General features: G+C 42.4%; 1 protein-coding gene across 1 annotated transcript in view; it reads left to right on the plus strand.

Annotated features, from left to right (window-relative positions):
- CRYBG3 (crystallin beta-gamma domain containing 3) overlaps positions 1 to 18,580 on the plus strand; it is a 102,075-nt gene that overhangs the window by 37,027 nt on the left and 46,468 nt on the right. Inside the window, exons 4-9 of the mRNA XM_080919289.1 lie at positions 2,132 to 8,237; positions 9,753 to 9,797; positions 10,084 to 10,199; positions 11,203 to 11,350; positions 16,898 to 17,034; positions 17,777 to 17,891. Coding sequence (XP_080775415.1) covers positions 2,132 to 8,237; positions 9,753 to 9,797; positions 10,084 to 10,199; positions 11,203 to 11,350; positions 16,898 to 17,034; positions 17,777 to 17,891 — 6,667 coding nt within the window. The remainder of the gene's footprint in view (positions 1 to 2,131; positions 8,238 to 9,752; positions 9,798 to 10,083; positions 10,200 to 11,202; positions 11,351 to 16,897; positions 17,035 to 17,776; positions 17,892 to 18,580) is intronic.

Raw genomic sequence — 18,580 nt, forward strand, 5'->3', positions numbered from 1 at the left:
CTTGCAGCAGCAACAACTAATCTTAATCACTGAGCCATAGCTCCAGCCTTTCTAAGTATCTTAAATATTTCTTACAAAAACTGCCTTACCCAAAGTCAGACTTTGTTTAATAACTCTTTGATCTAGTTTGAAATCCATGCTGCAGATAAAGTCACCTGCTTTTCTCCCTGCATCTAATTTGGTACGTTTATGATAAACAGTAAAAATAAATGAATGGAACAGACTTTTTTCTTGTCTACTCTTATGGCTTGGTAAAATTTCAGGAACTAGATTTTATATGAGATGAAATAAACTAGTTCAGCTAAAATTTAAGATGTATGTAAGAGACATAAAATGTAAGATGTATGCTGAAGTTTTATACTCACTGTAGGGGGAGAAGTACTTAACTTCATCACTGAGATAAATCTAGGTTTCTTAATATTACTTTAAGAGTAAAGATGAACTTTTTAAAAAAGGTATTGGAATACTAACTAGATTTTCCCCCACTTTTCATGTGGATTCTATAGTAATGTTTTCGATTAAGATAGGTGTTATCTGAAGAAGTCACCTAACACATATAACAAATATTTCCCATTTATCTTAAAAGTCCTACATCTTAAATGAGTTCAGAATTTAAACACTTGAGCATCTCCCTTAAGAAAGAATCAAGACATTAGGGGCTAGAGAAATGGTTCTGTTTGAGAGGATATGCTGCTCTTAAGTGGACTAAAGTTCAATTCCCAGCACCCATGTCAGATGACTCACAGCCACCTGCAATGCCATTTCCAGAGGACTTGAGGTCCTCCTTTGATGGCCAAAACAGAAGTAAGACAGTCTGAAGTTGATTGCTTAGCATTAGAGTAATTATTAGCCATGTGTTAATGTACACACAGCATTACATAGATGCTATTGTGTAGATCTTCATAAATTATTGAAATGTCCAAAGATGAGGATGACATACTTTGTTTCATCAGATAATTAATGGAATAGTGGGGGAGGAACTTCTTAACCCTTTATATTTTAATGGGGTAAATACTTTGATCTGTGCATTTGAAGATCAGAGACTAAATACCCATCTTAGTAGAGGGGTCAGGTTTTTTTCCTTTAGATATATTTATTATATATAAGTATACTGTAGCTGTCTTCAGACACAACAGAAGAGGGCATTAGATTCATTACAGATGGTTGTGAACTACCATGTGGTTGCTGGGATTTGAACTCAGGACCTCTGGAAGAGCAGTCAGTGCTCTTTAACCACCGAGCCATCTCTCCAGCTCGAGGGGTGAATTTTGTGATAGAGATAATGTATGAGATTAATTCGTATGGTTTAGGATTAAGGTCACTTTCCCCTTGATGAGCACATTAAGAAACTAGAAATGGTGTTTGTTTATAGAGTGCTACAAAGCGGCCAGGCTCCTATGCAAGCTTTCAGAGGTAGATTCTTCATGACCAGTTAGATGGGGAGAACATCACAAACTTCCTGCTGCAGTTGGTTCCCCAGCCCTTCTAGATCTTCTTTATGATATCTTCTTTTGCCCAAGCCATTTAGTATGTATAAGTTAAAAATCTGAAATACTTAACAAGAGAGACAATTGCTAAGAATTCTCATTGGTTGCGTTAATGTATATTCAGCATTAACCATGAGTTACACATCTTACCAGAGTTTTTCTTTAAAAGTTCTTCAATTTACACATAAAAAGTAGGCATTCCAATTCACGTGTAATATTAAAGGGATAGGTGCTTGCTCTGATACTCTGATTGAATGGAGAAAACATTGATGTGTGAGTTTAATGATACGGATCTGGAGCCCAGTTTGTGTCCTCTGGTGGAGGAGGGTGTACAGGAGTTCAAACAAGAACCTAAGTCTTGGTTTGTCATTCTGAGATCTATTACCCACAATTAGAAATATTATGTGGAGAAATAAAGAGGGACAGTTTCAAGGAGCTCAGACATCAATGCAGACTCGATAAATCACAAGCTAATTCTTAGATCTTTACTATTTTTTTTAATAAAACAAGTAAATGTTAACCAACATTTCTAGACTTTTCTCCAAAACTTATTATATGAGACATGGTATTTGAAGGATATACTTCACAATTGCTGGTTTACTGTTATTGATTCAATTTTTTGATAATCATGTGTCTCTTCATAGTAAAGACACGGTTGGTGAGCCAGAGAAGCCTTCCGTGACATATGCAACATACCGAGGTCCCACGCAAATCAGGAAGTATTTGAAGCAGCAGCCTGTGTTGGAAACTGTGAATCACTTAGACCGAGAAGATGAAAGCTCTGACTCAAGTACCCAGGCACACACCGGCTCTAGAAGCATAGTGGACAATGTGATGGTTTCATTGTCTACATCTAACAACAACATTGCAACAAAAGGATATCTGCTTGGAGGTCCATTAGAAGACTCCAGTTATAGCCAAATAAATACCAACATAGAAAGCAGTATGGAAAAAAGCATCCCAGAATTGCAGACTATTGCTTCATCTAAGTATAATTTAAATAAAAATAGCCACGAAGGACCCAGTAGCGCTTGGGCTTCCCCTTCTTCCGTGTCTAACCCCAGCTATGTTGCTGAGGAACCTGACTCCCACATGGAGAGTAATTTAGCATGTTCATCCATGTTTAGAGGAAGTAAAAGTGGCCAAGGCCCTTGTCCAGAATTTCAGAGGAAAAATGCAACGGAAAACAGACTGCAAGTAAACAGCTCTGCAGCCAGTGACGGGCTGCCCTCAGCACCAGGAGAGGAGTGCACCCAGCCTCAGAGGCCTGCTGTCTCTGATCTCTCTTGTAGTAAATCCGATGGGAGTGACACTACCAAAAGGGAAAGGACAAATCTGCCAAGTCCAAATAAATCAATTAGGCATGAAGATGTACAGTTGCCAGAGAAGTGTTGTGACAAGCCAGCTGGAGAGAACCCATCAAGGGAGACCATCAATCAAGACTGCATTGCTGCTCTCCGGGGACATGCTGTGACGGACTCAGAACTTGTAAATGAAGGAAAGAAGTTACCTGCCCGAGACTCACAGAAAACTGGGCTTTCAGGAACAGAATGTGCCTCGGGGAGCGAGCCCACAACTTTAAGTCCCATAAGAGCTCCAGAAGCCAGGATTGAGTCTTTACCCAAAGAAACTGAGCCACCATGTGAAACAGAAACCAAAAAGCTTGGTTTGGAACCTCGTGTCAAAACTCCTCACATGATAGGAATAACTCAAGAGGACCCTGGGTCTTCAAGGTGTGTTTGGGACTCAGCAGTTGAAGCATGCACAGAGAGTGAACTAGCAGATGAACTGAAATCTGAAATTAGCAGCAATCCTATTTCAGAATCTCCTTTGCTCTTAGAGAATCCCCAACAAGGCAGAGTTTTTGCTGATTCTGAGACACCTCCTAACCTTGACAGTAAAACTTCCGATTACAGTGCCTCACCTCCTACCTTTGATTCCAGAATCGACAGGCTTGGCAAGTCAGGTTTCCCTGGTTTAAAGAGTGAGAGATCTACGTCCAGTAAAACTGGACAGGGCAACTTTTTTTCTCATCCTAATGAGTGTCCAGAAGGTGTGGGAACTCACTCTGAGACTGCAGACAGGGAGACTCCTCCTGCCCTTTTCCTTGGACATGCCTCTGCAGTCCTTGGATCCAAGGACATTCTTCCCGATGGTGAAAAGTGCCAATTCCCTTCAGGACCTGAAGCCCCTGGCACTCATTTGGCTGGGGTGGGTCTGTTAAACTTTGAGCATGGAGACATCTCTGAGTATCTCAATTCTGTTCCATCTCACGGTCCTAAAAAAACAGAGTCAATATCCTCACATGCTAAGGCTAGTAAGAGCACTGTAGAGAAGTCTGATTCTCTTCCCTTAGAAACCCAAACTGTGAAACTGTTAGGCAAGGTAGAGGTTTGTGATTCAAGCAACTTCCTCGTTGAGTCGAGTTCTGGAAGAGAAAAGGCCTCATCTATGCTCACTGTTTCTCCGGCAGAACCCAGAGACCTCTCACAGTGCAGCATTTCCTTCTCTCAAGTAACAGTTGCAGAAAAGCTAGCAGAGACTATTTTATCGGAGTTAAATTATCTAGGTATGGAAAAGAACAAAGATGTTCAACCAGTGGATCACCGAGAGATGAAAGAGTTGTGTGTCAGAGGTGGCTTTAAAGAGAATCATCACACTGGGATCTCCCCTGCCCCTAAACATCACAGTGTACAAGAACCAGAGATAAACACTCCAGATACCTCTGCTTCTATTCTCCAAAGCCATCTGCCTGGGATTATACCTCTTGCTCCAGAGAAGGAGTCCGCAAAGCACATGGCACAGAACTGTAAAGCTAGCACTAGCCGAATCAGTCCGTCTTCGGCTATTTGTGGGACTAAAAGGAGTTCTAGCATCTCTGAAATGGAAGAACCCAGCTTAGACAACATTTCTCCAAAATTCCAAGAAACTGACCACACACAAGTATATACATCTTTTCTGGGTTCTGATGCCCTTTTGCAGAAAACTGTGTGTGCCCAGGAGGGCTCCTGCTCACTGAATGTGCCTTCTCTCCTGGGTTTAGAAGAGAAAGCCTCATCCTGTAGAGACAGCTCTTCTTTCCAGAGTGCTGGTCCTGGTCCCTCCTTTTGTCACTCTAAGAGAGCTAGCACAGATGTGAATTCACATGATCTCCCAGGTAATTTTGAGTCTTTAAAAGTGACTGTAAATCTCACACATGAAGGTGCTTCTGTTACTGACCCACTGGGCCATAATAGCTTTTATTTGACCTTAGCCACACCTAGCCCAAAAGAGGCAGAAGTGACCTCACTTGAGGGATGTTTGGGCACTCATACTGGGAAGGCATCTCTTGATTCCCCAACCACTGCCTACTTTGACAATGCCATGAAAACAGAGACAGGAACAGTTGCTGGGGTACCAGTGTCAGTTAACCGATCATGCCAGCAGTGTTCTGAGGCATCTGCTGACCAGACGGAAGCAAGGAGAAGAGCACGTGACCCACTTTTACTCAGAAGTGGTTTACTCGAAAAAGCTGATACATTGACTGAGGAGATTTTAAGTTCTATCAGAGAAGAACTAAAATCCAAACACACAGCTGGTACCTGCCAGGAGCATCTAGCCCAAGATATAATGAATCCAGGCCCTGTGAATGAAGCTGTCTCATCAGAAGTGGCATTGGCAGGGATCCAAGTGAGAGAGAGTTTGGACGAGAAAGGTGAGGACAATATGTCAGAAGTCAAAGAGGAAGACGAGACCAGTGTTTCATCTGCAGTTGGTGAGACAAGTCTCCTTTTTGATTTTGATGGCGTGAATAGCTCTTATATATTAGAAGAACAGACCAGGGAGTTAGTCAATGAAGTTATTTATGCAGCCCAAGAAACTTTGGTAAATGATGCCTTTGAGATTGAAAATACCTGGGTTTCCGAACCGCAGGCTAACACTTCAAAAAACTGGAACAGTAGTAGTGGTGGTGTTAATCCACATGCTGTAGTTAGGGAGTTCTTGGTATCAGAACAGGCAGTAGTAAATCAAAGCACAGGTGAGATTAGTGAAAATGAAGTATTAAGTAAATTCTCCTCCGTAGGTCACTTAGCTAGTGGCACTGAGACAATTGAAGGAAGAGAAATCGTTCCCTATCAAGAGTCCCCAGGTTTTGGAAGTGGAGCCGGACAGTCTGGTAGTACAAATTTGCAGAAATCAGAGACAGTTTTACAAGCTGAAGACATGCCCCATATGGCGTTAGACGGTCAAGGGAAGCTGCACTTATTTGTCAGTCAGGACTCTAAAAAAGCAGCAGAGCTGGAGTATGTGGATAATCACAAAATGGCAACAGAAGATACTAGAACTCTTGTGCTAAATTTCAACTTGCCTCTTGCAAATGATGACCCCCACATGCCTAGCACCTCCAAAAACAGTTTTTCTGATAGTCTTGTGTGCATATCTGAAAAAAGTTTGCCAGGACATAATAAAAGCTCACCCCTTGGAATGTCAGATTTAGGGAAAGCACACAAAAACAATAATGAAGTGAATGTAGGGAAAATGGCAATCATACCTTCCATGTTGGAAATAGGAAAGACAAAGAAAAGGGATGCTGAATTGAATATTATAAAGCATGAAGCAGCCTCTCTTGTACCACATAGAGAAAAGGCGTGTAAAATGCACGCTGAGTTGAACATTATGAAAGCTGAGCCAGAGGCTAGCATTTTCACACGAGGAGGCATATACCAAATGGATGCCCAGATGCATGTTGAAAAACCCGAGGAATTGCCCATCACTTTGGGAATGCAGAAAGATTATAAGATGGATGGCGAAGGGGCCATTGGGAAAGCTGAGGTGCTGCCTGTTATGTCAGAGTTGGAAACTGTCCATCTAAAAGATGCTGAGGGAGATATCCCAAAGACTGAGGGGACACCTATTCCAATTGAGGTGGAAAGTTTTTACCAAAAGCATGCCGAAGGGGATAGGGGCAAGACAGGGGTTGCATCTGTGATGTCAGAAGTGGAAATTTTCTACCAAAAGGATGGTGTGGGGATTACATCAAAGGCTGAAGTGACTGCTGTTACATTAGGAATGGAGGACACCTACCAAATGGATGAAGAAAGTGGTGTTGCAAAGACTGATGTGGTAGACGTGGTACCTGTTGGCCTAGAAATGGAAGATATTTATCCAGAGAACCCTGAAGGAGATACGGACAGTACTGAGGGGAAGCCTGTAAGGCTAGAAGTGATAAGTATTTATCAAAAGTACACTAACAGGGTTACTGGAAAGATGGGGAGACCTGTGTCTCCCCTAAGGGATGCCGAAGATGTCCTAGGAAATGCTGAACAAGTCCCGTTTGTGTTAGATGTGGAAGAAACATCCCAGGAGACAGTACATTCTCCCTTGGACATCTTGGAAAAAAGAGTCCAAAGAGATGCTGAGGAGTCAAATGGAACAACTGAGCCTGTGCCTTCCAAGATAGAAATGGAAGTAAGGACTCCAGAAGATTCTAGTGGCAGCATCGAGAACCCTGAAGTGGGTACAGAGGTAGCCATCGAGAGCACCAATGGAACACCAGACGTTGCCGTTACACAGGTGGAGGCCATGGGTCCTGTCGTGGAAAGTGAGAAGGGTCCTCAGGAGTACATGGAGCAATGCACTGGAGAAGAGCTGTCCAGTGAGGTCAAAGAAGACTTGATCTTGCATGATGACAGACTCGCTTCCCATTTCAGGGGCTATGAATCGCCGACATTAAGTAGGGATTATGAGGGCTACCCGGCCTTAGCAATGCCAGGTTTTCAAGAGGAGGACACAATAGTAAGGCTCAACACAGTAATGTCTGTTCCTGTAGTATATGACGACAGGAGAAATCTGGATTTTAGAGAAGAAAAGGAGTCCAATTTAGCCTTTGTCTCTCAAGATGAGCAAGACAGTTCTTCCTTTACTATATTGTACGAGGAACCCCTTGAAGAGGAGGACAGGAAAGTCTCTGCAGAACTACGAGGAACACGGTCCCTCTGGTTTTCTGACCCCTCCTCCAGCGGCATGCCCGGCATGGCATGCGAAAGGTCTGAGAGCAGAACTGACCTGGTCCATCATTTTGAAAAAGAAGGTAAATTGGCCGAGGCGTTTGATGGAGACAATTCAGAGATGTTCTTATCAGTGGAGGCCAAGAGGTACAAAATCTATCCCTTAGCCCTGAGTCCCATTTATGAGGATGACAGTTCCCAGGAGGAAGTTCTGTCCAGTGAGGTCTCGCCCGGTCACCATGGCTCCAGCAAGTCAAGGGAGAGCTCAAACCAGTCCTCGTCTGTCTTATCCCTCCTCCAGTCAGTGTCAGAGCGCTTACAGAGAAACTTTGATGGAGATGACAGGCAGGTGGCCGAGGAGGAAGAGGAGGAGGAGGAGGAGGAGGAAGCAGCAGCTTCGACTAAAGGGTTGAGAACTGAAAGGAGGGAACATGTTACCTTCCACTTGCCAGACCCTTCTACCCCCTTTTACCCTGACGATGACCAGGAAAGCACTGGGTTTTCCAAGTCTTATGTAGAATTAAGTGAACCGACCACCTCCGATCTGCAGCATGGCCTGTGGGCCCAAAAGGCGTCCCTGCTGCAGAAGTTCGATCTGACTTCGAAGTTACATTCCTCTTTGAAGAGTGCCTATCAGTACATGCAGGCTTCCAGGACTCAGTCGTCGGAGACAGGGACCAGATTTGGTGGCACCCTTCAGGAGCCAGTGTCTACATATTTCCGTGTTCAGGACCACGCCAGCAGATTGAGTCCATATATGGAGGTAAGTCACTGTGGTTATTAACAAGTGAAGCAGAGCTCTGGGTGGCGAGACTATCCGAAGGCTCCTCAAGAATGACCAGTGTCTTGATGAAGCTAAGACAAGAGAGTTGCAAGTTCTAGGCTAGCCTGGCAATTTAGTGGTACACTGTATCAAAGGAAAATAAATAGAAGGGTTGTATAAATCAGGATGGGGAGCCCAGGTTCAGTTTGCACATGCATGCACACACTTGAGTGTGCGCATACACACACACACACACACCCCTCTGAGGTATAAATTTTGTTTCTTAAAACTTGAGGGTTCACAGTCCTCTACCCTTGCATGGCGTATGACTGTGGTCCCCAGCGCGCTTAGAATAAAAATCCTCTTGCAATTTGCATCAAAATAAAACAAAACTAAACTTGTATAAGTTTTTGAAGTATAGCAAGCTTATGCTTTATCAGCTCACAACAAAAAAGCAAGGTTGCTCAGTCAGAATGTAAATGTTTTCTGCAGAAATGAGGGAGTTCACAGTCTTTGGCTAATACTTTCACTGCCGATGAAGTGGTGATTTTCGGACTTTCTCAAGTTGCAGTGTATGATGAAGTTGCTACTTCCCATTTATTTATCTCATGAACATTTATGTGTGGTAACATTTTTCCTCTTGGTTTATTATCCATGCCCTCTTCTGGGAGACACTTCCCACAAAGCAGGGTACCAAGCAGCCCACCATGAAAACCAAAAGGCCACATCATAGCTGAAAAAAGCGCTTTCGACTTAGCCACTATGTTTCCTAAGCTTAGAAATACACAAATGTCTAACATGGAGCTTTCTTTGTTGGCACTGCCCATATTATGGAACTTTCTAGAGAATCCTCATTCATGTACCTTGATCTCGAACAGCCTTGGTAACACCAAGTAGCCACCCTAAAAGCCCAGATGGTTTTAAAATAAACAATGGCATTCCATGAAATGCTGGTTTTCTGGTTTCCACTGCTCATCAGATCCAGCAGTCACTCCTCACTGATACTAAAGCTGGATTCTGGATTCTCCCCTTTGTCTTCCCAATCCTGGCTGGCTCTCTCCCTGGAATATTTCTTCCCTCTTACTCACTGCAACCCATTCCAGTTTTCCACTTCAAAATCCTGTTCTTTTAAGTTTTCCGACTACTGCTCAGCCCAAGAAGCCCTTGTGATGCCCTCTATCCCACAAACTCCCTCCCTGCTGGTTTCTCATCTACATTTTTATCTATTATCAGAGCGTGGAGCGTGGTCGTCTATTTAACCTTCCTTCCATTCTGCAAGCTCTTGAAGGCTGGGGCATTATGCTACTTACTTCTGTATTTACAGTTTGTTTGGATTTTTAGTCTATAGAAGGACATTGACATGGCATGCTTATCTTAGGAAATGTGAGACAGATGGGCTTATGACTGTGAAGAATGTGAACACCCACACACACACATATATACACACACACATATATACAAGATGTATGTATTGTTTTTACCCAGTTATCTCTTAGTTATCTTTTATTATTTCAGAATGTTGACAAACAAGCCCTGAGGTGTAATCCAAGGCCTGGAAAGGTAAGCATAATGTTTTCCTGTGGGCTCCTATAAATGCTGTAAATGCTGAAAATCTTGGTTACTTGTAGGCTTGTGGAATCGAAGACAAATACCTTAACTGATTTAAACAGAGAGGGTAATTTTATTGTTACTTTTACACTCAAAGACTTATCATTTGCAGTAATTGATTCAAATATTTGCCTTACTCATGCTGGGGACCCTACTGTCTGTGTTGTATGACATTTTGAACTGTTCTGTGCATTGTGAAAATTAGTCGTTCTGACCACCCACCTACTGTATGTTACAGATGATTATCTATGATCTCCATGGAAGTAAATATAAACAAGAGGTCTACAGTAATATCCCTGATGCTACAACATGGTCTTTCCCGAATGGGGCACTGATAAAAGTTGTAAGGGGCTGGTAAGAACCCTCCTGACATGTTATGACATTGTTTACAGTTACCTGTGTCATCTTCGTAATGTTTATTAAAGTCATACTGTCTTCCTTCATTTTACTAGGATATTCAAAATGCTGTTACTGTTCTTATAACATATTCTTTTTATTTACTATGACACACTATATAGGCTGTTTTTAAAGTGCTTAATGCCAGCAGTGATTTGCAAGACCAACTGTAAACCATCAGGGTCATTTTTACAGTTGCAGGCTTTGCAAAAGGAGTTCAGAGTTGTGGTAAGCTATGGAAGTGAGGGCCACAAGGAGTCGTTTGCGTGGCGGACACACTCAACAGTGGAGGAATTCCTGGTGTGGTCTAAAAGGAGGACAACCTCCTTTGTTATGGACGCTGCTCCATGGATGTATGGGAGCCAGAGATTTTGTGTCCAGTGTTTAGGTTCGCCTGGGCCAGCATGTGTGGTGTAAACAGCGTGGTGTAACGTTTTCATGAAGGAAGACCAGTTCTTGTCTGTAGTACCCAATGTTAGAAAAATGAAGGTGGAAACGTAACTTGGAGTCCTTAAATCATTTTTATATAAGGATTTTATATGAAATAGTTTTTATTTTATGAGTGTTTTGCCTAGACGTCTTGAGGTGCACCACCTGCATACCTGGTACCTGTAGAGGTCAGAGGACGGTGTTCCATTTCCTGAGCCTGAAGTTATGAATGGTTGTAACCTCTCATATGGGTACTGGGAACTGAAGGCAGGTCCTCTGCAAGAGCCACAAGTGCTCTTAACTACTGAGTCAAATCTCCAGCCCCCCCCCACCCCCACCCCATATCTGTAGTTTTACTTCTAATTTGTACAGATAATTAAAACGTTAAGTTAGTCTATTATTTGAGCAGTGGCATTTTATGCTAATAGAAGGAGATAGCCTAGCTTGAAAAGATGCATAAAGAGACCTGTGCCCTACTCAGTACCATTTCAAGAAGTCGATTTACCAGATCCTTGTGCTTCCGTTTGCTTAGCTGGATTTTGTATGAGAAGCCCCATTTCCAAGGTCAGAAGTGTGTGCTGGAAGAAGGGGAGAAAGTGTTAAACCGGGACTGGCTTCTTCAAAACAGGAAGCACCCAGAGAGGAACTTTGTCCTGGGCTCTATTAAGCGCATCTTAAAGGTAATGCCACTGCTCACCCTGCGCTCTTTATTTCCCTCTTGTCAATGCTAATGTTTGTGTGAATGTATTAATCTTCCTATTTTCATTTCTATGTATCAGTTGTCTCAACGAGTAATAACTTAAACACTTAAACCTACAAAAGTTAGTACTTTAAAATGCTAACCTAAAAAAATGTGTATGTATCTGACATTAGAGCTAATGTTAGGTATAACCACTATCGGGAATCTTGAAGAAAGAAGGTCCTTCCTTGATTCAACTTTTTCTAATTTAAATTCTGCTACTTTATGTGACCGTTGGATGTGTGTGTGCACGTGGTGGTGGGTGGGTGTGTATCTGTGAATGTGCTGGGAGATAGTAGGGGTGGTAGAATTGGGAGAGAAGGTGAAAGTGTTGTTGTTTGATTTTCTGATAGGAAGGTCTTCCAACCTAGAGACATTTTATGAGAGCCTATGTGGTAGCTTAGATTACTGATTAGGACAGACTTAGATTGGAACAGGTCTCTTGTCTATGTCCTTGACACTTCCTTCAAGAAGTCATATAAGACATGATACAGTGCAGTTACTAACGTGGTGACCATAGATATGGGGTGTGTGTGTGTGTATAAAAGCAAAAGTTGAGGTGGTGAATTTGGGAGGTTGGGGAACACAGAAGTTGGGGTGCACAGGACAGGAGTAATGTATATTCAGTACTCAGGTATGAAGTTCTGAAAAACAATTAAAAGTAAAAAAATTACCAGTTGTGGGAAAATCATTATTTGACCCATGTTGCTGAGTTTTTGGTAGCTAGAGAGAAAAATTAAACTTAGAACACAGATATTCAAATTATGATAAAGATGTACCTCCATGTGTTCTATACAACTCAGGACCACACACAGATTCAGATCTAACAAATACTTGTAACTGCTTATGGTCCTGACGGCTGTCATGAGCAGTGGGAATGGATGTATTGAAGGCTTTGGATCTTATTTCAGCTTGCTTAAAGTAAGGGGAGAATTTGATTTGAGAAGTAGGCTCTGGTGACCTTAGGCACATAAAGGGTGTGCACCTGTCTTAGTCAGGGTTTCTATTCCTGCACAAACATCGTGACCAAGAAGCAAGTTGGGGAAAAAAGGGTTTATTCAGCTTACACTTCCATATTGCTGTTCATCACCGATGGAAGTCAGGACTGGAACCCAAGCAGGTCAGGAAGCAGGAGATGATGCAGAGGCCATGGAGGGATGTCACTTACTGGTTTGCTTCCCATGGCTTGCTCAGCTTGCTTTCTTATAGATCCCAGGTCTACCAGCCCAGGGATTGCACCACCCACAATGGGCTGGGCCCTCCCCTCTTGATCACTAGTTGAGAAAATGCCTTACAGCTGAATCTCATGGAGACATCTTCTCAACTGAGGCTCCTTTCTCTGTGATAACTCCATCTTATGTCAAGTTGACATAAAACCAGCCAGTAAAGCACCTCACCTGAGTCAGGTGGTATCTGAATTAGAACCTTAAACAGAAAAAACCAGGATTAGTTGGTATGGTAGACTCGTAAGTCTTGGCAGAGCCTCTGTAGTCAAACAGGGCATGAACATTAGTGGGTCTATGGCACTGCACAAAGATTAGCATGACCAAGGGTACTGCATCTTCTTCCATATTTGAAACTGTGATTCTGTCTGCAAAGCCCATGTAAGTGGTCATTTGATTATCTCACTTAGTGAAAATTTCCTCAAATGAATTATTAATTTGTAGGTAGAATCTTTTGGGAATTGCATAGCTTGTGGTTTTGAGACTTCCTTGGCACCATGCCAACCTTCGTAGGGAGCAAAGTGAGCAAGATTTGGCAGCTGGCCATTCCTACTACTCCACTAGATCAAACAAGAGCACAAGCAAACAAATTTAATGTGCTGAGCATGGAGATTCAGGCACATATTTGCACATCCGCCTTCTGCTTAGAATAATATTATGAGAAAGAAAATGAGTGAGTTCTGCTCATGTTTCTCCCCACCTTACACTGTCGGTTCACCTGAGTCGGATTCTGGTTGTATCACGATTGATCACATGTCCTCCACAAACCGACCAGCGTTTAGTGTGGAAGGAAGTCAAACTACTAAGCCTCTAACAGAAAATGCAAGATTATTGTCGAAAGTGAGAAGCAGGCATGGGCCTTGCTTCTCCAGCTGTGGCGGAATTCTGCCCGGGGATAGCTTCTTTCTTGTGGCGGCTCCGGCCCTGTCTAGGCTTGCCCGATCCAAGGTTATCTTGCTTCAGCATCTTGGTTTCAGTTGCTCTCCTCTGAACTTCAGACTCTACTTTAACGATGTCTCCTCTTGATTGTGAACAGATGCAGCAGGGCCCTTCAGGTTCAGCTGGTGCAAATTCTATTTAAGGCTCCCATTTGCAGCCACCAAATATGACCAGGGGTTGGGGGCTGTGGACAGTGGAGTTACTCCAGGGCAATCTTTTCTGAAACTAGAGTCAGTGCTGTAAATGTCCTTGTTTACTGGGCACTGTACGTTTGTTTTAAAGGTGGGTATGATCCTTTCATTACGACTGGAAATCACTTGTTAATGCTGTCACTAGTGAACCACAGAGAGAGCATTATTAAATAAGACTAAAGGCATCTTGTGTAAAATGGAGAAAAGCTGAGTATATTTTTCTACTCATTTAGTTAATTTCAGTTCATTCTTACTTTTATCCCCTATCATCTTGACTTGAGCATATTAATCCTTATGAGTAAAAGGCAGAGTTAGTAGGAAAGTATGCAATGAAGAAGCCTGCCCACTTTTGAGTCAGCTGTTTGTTGTTGCTAGGTTACCATAAAGGATCCTCTAGTTGTTAGAGTTTGGCTGCTTCACCCATCAATAATTATACAAGTCTTGAAAAGATGCTATTTTTGTGACTACCCTCCCCAGAGACAGCTTAGTGAAATCTTTTTCAGCCAACTTGAGTGGAAACTGGGCTTGTAGTATCTGAGGACAGAAGGCTTCTCGTTTTGTTTTCTTCTTTTTCTTTTCTTTCCTTTCCTTTTTTTTTTTTTTTTCCTCTCTCAAGCAGGCATTATGCTTTGGCTGTCTTGCAGCCTCCCCCTTCCTTATTGTAGGCACAAAGTGCCTCTTAGCTTTTTCCCTTTTAGTGTCCACCACCCAGACATTGTTTGTGTAACACAATGCAGAGGAAATTTGTTTGTGTGAGGCATGTAGTTATTTATTCCACTACAGTACCTCCACTCCCCGGGGAACACTAATACAGCAGCGTTTGAAGTAGCATTAGCAGCACTCTGTTGTCTACAACACACAAAGGGCCATTGAAGATTGACAGGTGACTGTTGTGAGCATTTCTGCCTAGTTGTGAAGTGAAACTTCAGAAGGAAGTAGGCAATATATATATTGAAGGCCATTTAAGTTGTACTTCTTTAGTTTACTGAAACTTACTTAGAACTTATTTCTGAAAAGGAGATGTGTACATTTAATTGCTTTCAGAACTATTTTTTGAAGTCAGTACCACTGTTTATGTCATACTTACACATAATAAACATGCTCTGTTGGTACTTTAAGTAGTCTGGTTATAGTTCTGATGTGTTTATAGAAAGATAAGGAAAAGATATGTCCCTACCAGGTTTCAGCACCAATGTTTTGAAAAAGATAGAGAGTAGAGGGGAGGGGACATGTTCTATGGAGGCGTGGTGAGGTATGTGGGGGGGTGCCTCTGGTGGGGCCCATATTCGGCATCCCTTCCTCTAAGGGACCAGTCACATGGTGGTATAGTAGGGGGAGAGAGAGAGAGAGAGAGAGAGAGAGAGAGAGAGAGAGATGGAGAGAGAGAGAGATGGAGAGAGAGAGAGATGGAGAGAGAGAGAGATGGAGAGAGGGAGAGATGGAGAGAGGGAGAGATGGAGAGAGGGAGAGAGGGAGGGAGGGAGGGAGGGAGAGAGAGAGAGAGAGAGAGAGAGAGAGAGAGAGAGAGAGAGAAGATAAAGGAGAAGAGGCTGGCCATGAGCATATGGGGGGGGGAGGAAATGGGGAGAGGAGGGACAAAGGGGTGAGCGCAAGAGAAACAAGAGCAAGAGAGGCAAAAATAAGAGAGTGAGAAGAGGGCAAGCAACCCTTTTAATAGTGCCAGGTAACTGTAGGGTGGAACACACCTGGTTGTTGACAGGTAACTGTGGGGTGGAGTTTAGACAGAATTCTCACAGTCTCTTTATCTGAATTGTATCAGTTTGAGAAGACAATTGTGATAACACATTTTGACTAATATAATCTGTTGGGTACTTAATTCTCTAGAATAGCTCTAGTTAGCATCTTCATTTATTAATGACAGTGACTGAGAACTCAGTGTGTGGATAGCAGCCCCCCCTCCAAAGGAAGTTGTCTAGTTAGTAGTTAGTGGTATCTCGAATGATTATTGCATATGCTCATTTCACATGAATTTCAAGTGTTAGAGGTAAGAATTATGTTCCTAGAATTGAAATTGCAGGACTAAGCACTCTTGAGTACCCAGGCTCCGGTGTCTGGACAGAATGGTATTTGAAAGTTTAGAAAAGAGAGAAATCATTGTGATTCCAATCTCTTAAGAGAGGGCAATATTTTAATCATCATTCAAGAGAATATTGGGTATTATACAAGATTTCCCTTAATAAAGAATGTTATGAACACCATGTATTCTTGCAGAGATCTGTGTTGGGTGGGGATATGCAGAGAGGTTGGGCTGACTGCAGAATGCTGGGACATTCTTGTGGCACTTGACACTAGCAAAGCACAGACAAAGGGCACTCTGGTGTGCAGTGATCCTGGCAGTGTCTCCGGAAGGAGCCTTCTTAGGAGTTGGGGTGTTTAAAGACACTCCTGCCTGACGCCTGCTTGTGAGTTAGGGTTCTGATTGCAGTTTGCAGCAACAGTCAGGTAGGTTAAAAAAAGCTAGGCAAGTGTCATTTAGAAGAAAGTTTTGCCTGGGCATAATGACAGCAAGTATTGCATTTTTAAAGGCCAGGGTAGAGCCAAATACTGTAATAACTTATAAGCCAACTTGCACTGAAAAACAAAAAGCAAAGTCCCACAAGTTGTAAAACCCATTTCCTTTTTCCTCACCTCCAGTTCCTTCTCCTTTGTTGATGTAAATTAGATAAACACACTGGAGGGCCAGGGCCTCTCCAGTATTTACTTTTTTATGTCCCCCAGGAGATCAGCCTTTTTTTTTTTTTAAGTCCCTTCCTCCCTTTAGGCTTTGTTATGCTTCTGAGAAGGAAGACTTGAAGACCTTTGGCACTCCAACCCTTAACTAAGTGAGCCTTCCTTAATGCGGCAAGTATTTTAAAAATAAAGCAGAAAAGAAAAAAAATAAAGAAGAGACAGTAATTTTTCTCACGATGTTTATATAATTGTGAAGTTATTCACATGACCCCTGAGGAAAACTGTGTTTAAAACCCATGCTTGAGTATTAACAGTTCCACCCTGTGTTGTTGTCTTAGAGAAATCCCGCTACACAATGAAATGATTGTAACCGTGTGTCATGGGTGTTTACAACACTAGCCTCTGTGTCTCTATGTGACTTCAAAGGCAATTTTTCTTCTCCAGGATTGCAGCATTCCGGAGATAGAGCTGTGCCCCAAGCCTGACCCTGGGTGCCGCCCCATCTACATACACAGATCTATCCCCAATCTGGAAGAGCTGAACATCCCCAAGTCTTCGTCCTTCACTGTGAAGTCAGGAGTGTATGTGTCATGTTTTCTGTATTATAATGATTGATGGCCACCAAAGTTAACTTTTTTTTTTTCTTTTTTGCCTCATGTTTCAATAGTACGTCACATGCGTTCTGAAGTGTTAGAGTTGTTTATGCTTCTGGGTACCCAAGAAAGACTACTTCCTGGCTTAAAACAGATTCTGTATGTCTTCAGATCCAATTAAGGCTTTGATGTATGAGTTCCAGTAGCAGGCACAGACTGCTGATAGATCACATTGTCTTTTTATCTAACACATTTGGGGATTGAGGAATAAGAACACGTCTCTGACCTAAAACTTGGGAGCCTGAGTGGTTTCTAGCATACATTATCCCATTGATCCCATCTCAGTGCCTGGCACACACCACGGGTCTGTGTTCTCCTGTCTTCCCCGAGAAAAAGAACAGTGTCACTCACCTAGTGATGGGTAATTGGTCCTTGGATACGGAGCTGGCAAAGACTTAGGTTATGGTCAGTCTGCACGAAAGGTGCCCCATGTCTGAGAAAACTGTAAGGCAGAAACTAAAGCACAATGCTCAGAAACAAGTTAGAAGGTAGAGCATATGAATAGAAATACTTTTAAACGTGTTAGCCCACCTCCTCACAGACTAATTACTCTGGTGTATTTTATTAGTGTAACTCTATCATGGAATTTGTTGATCATCCTTTTTTCTCTTAGAGAGCCAAGCTAAACTCTCACTACCCTACTTTAACCAACCATCTGTACCTTGTTTAGTTGGCTGGCCTACCCAGACATTAATTTTAAGGGACAAGCTACAATTCTGGAGGAAGACCAAGGGCTCTTTGAGATTTCTGCAGCGGAGATGAAGTCGCTGCATCCTCTTCAAATGGTAAGCAGATTCAAGTAGAGGCCTTCCTCTTCCCCAGCACCCACATGTGCAGATCAGACACCACTGAACAGCCAGACTGCATGCATATCTCTGTTCATATTACACGGAATGTTTGCATTGATTCTGAACTGTGGCAAGTCTATCACAGTGAATATAGTTTTTTTGAAACACATATTGTTGTCTGAAATTTTAAATATTTAATAAAGTCTGGAGTCTTTCTTGTTGATACTTATTAGAAAATTAGTTGTAGTAGATTCTCTTCCAGCTTGAAATGAATAGGAAACTCAGCATTAATAATAAATTGGTTTGCTCTTTCAGTGTTTACCCTCTTAAAGATTAAATAAGTACCTACAGCATGTCTGTAGCAACCTTTTTTTTTTTTTTTTTTTTTTTTTTTTTGAGGCACAAACTATTTGATTAAGGGCAGAGTATTTGATAGAACATGCTTTGTTCTGTGCCTTGGAAAACAGAAATAAGGACAAATGCAGACATTATAAGAAATCTCATGATGTAGAATAACATTTTTGACACTATACTGAGGTAGGGCTTTTTGTGAGGATGGTGTGGCTCTCTATAGCGTTCAGATGTGATGTTACAAGGACATTAGGTGTAATCAGCTGCACAGGCAGAACTGGGGGATAGCAGCATGGAGAGTAGTGCCCTAATTTAGAAAACCTAAGTGGTTCCAG

This window comes from Micromys minutus, assembly GCF_963924665.1.
Source record: "Micromys minutus genome assembly, chromosome: 7".
Taxonomy (NCBI): Eukaryota; Metazoa; Chordata; class Mammalia; order Rodentia; family Muridae; genus Micromys; species Micromys minutus.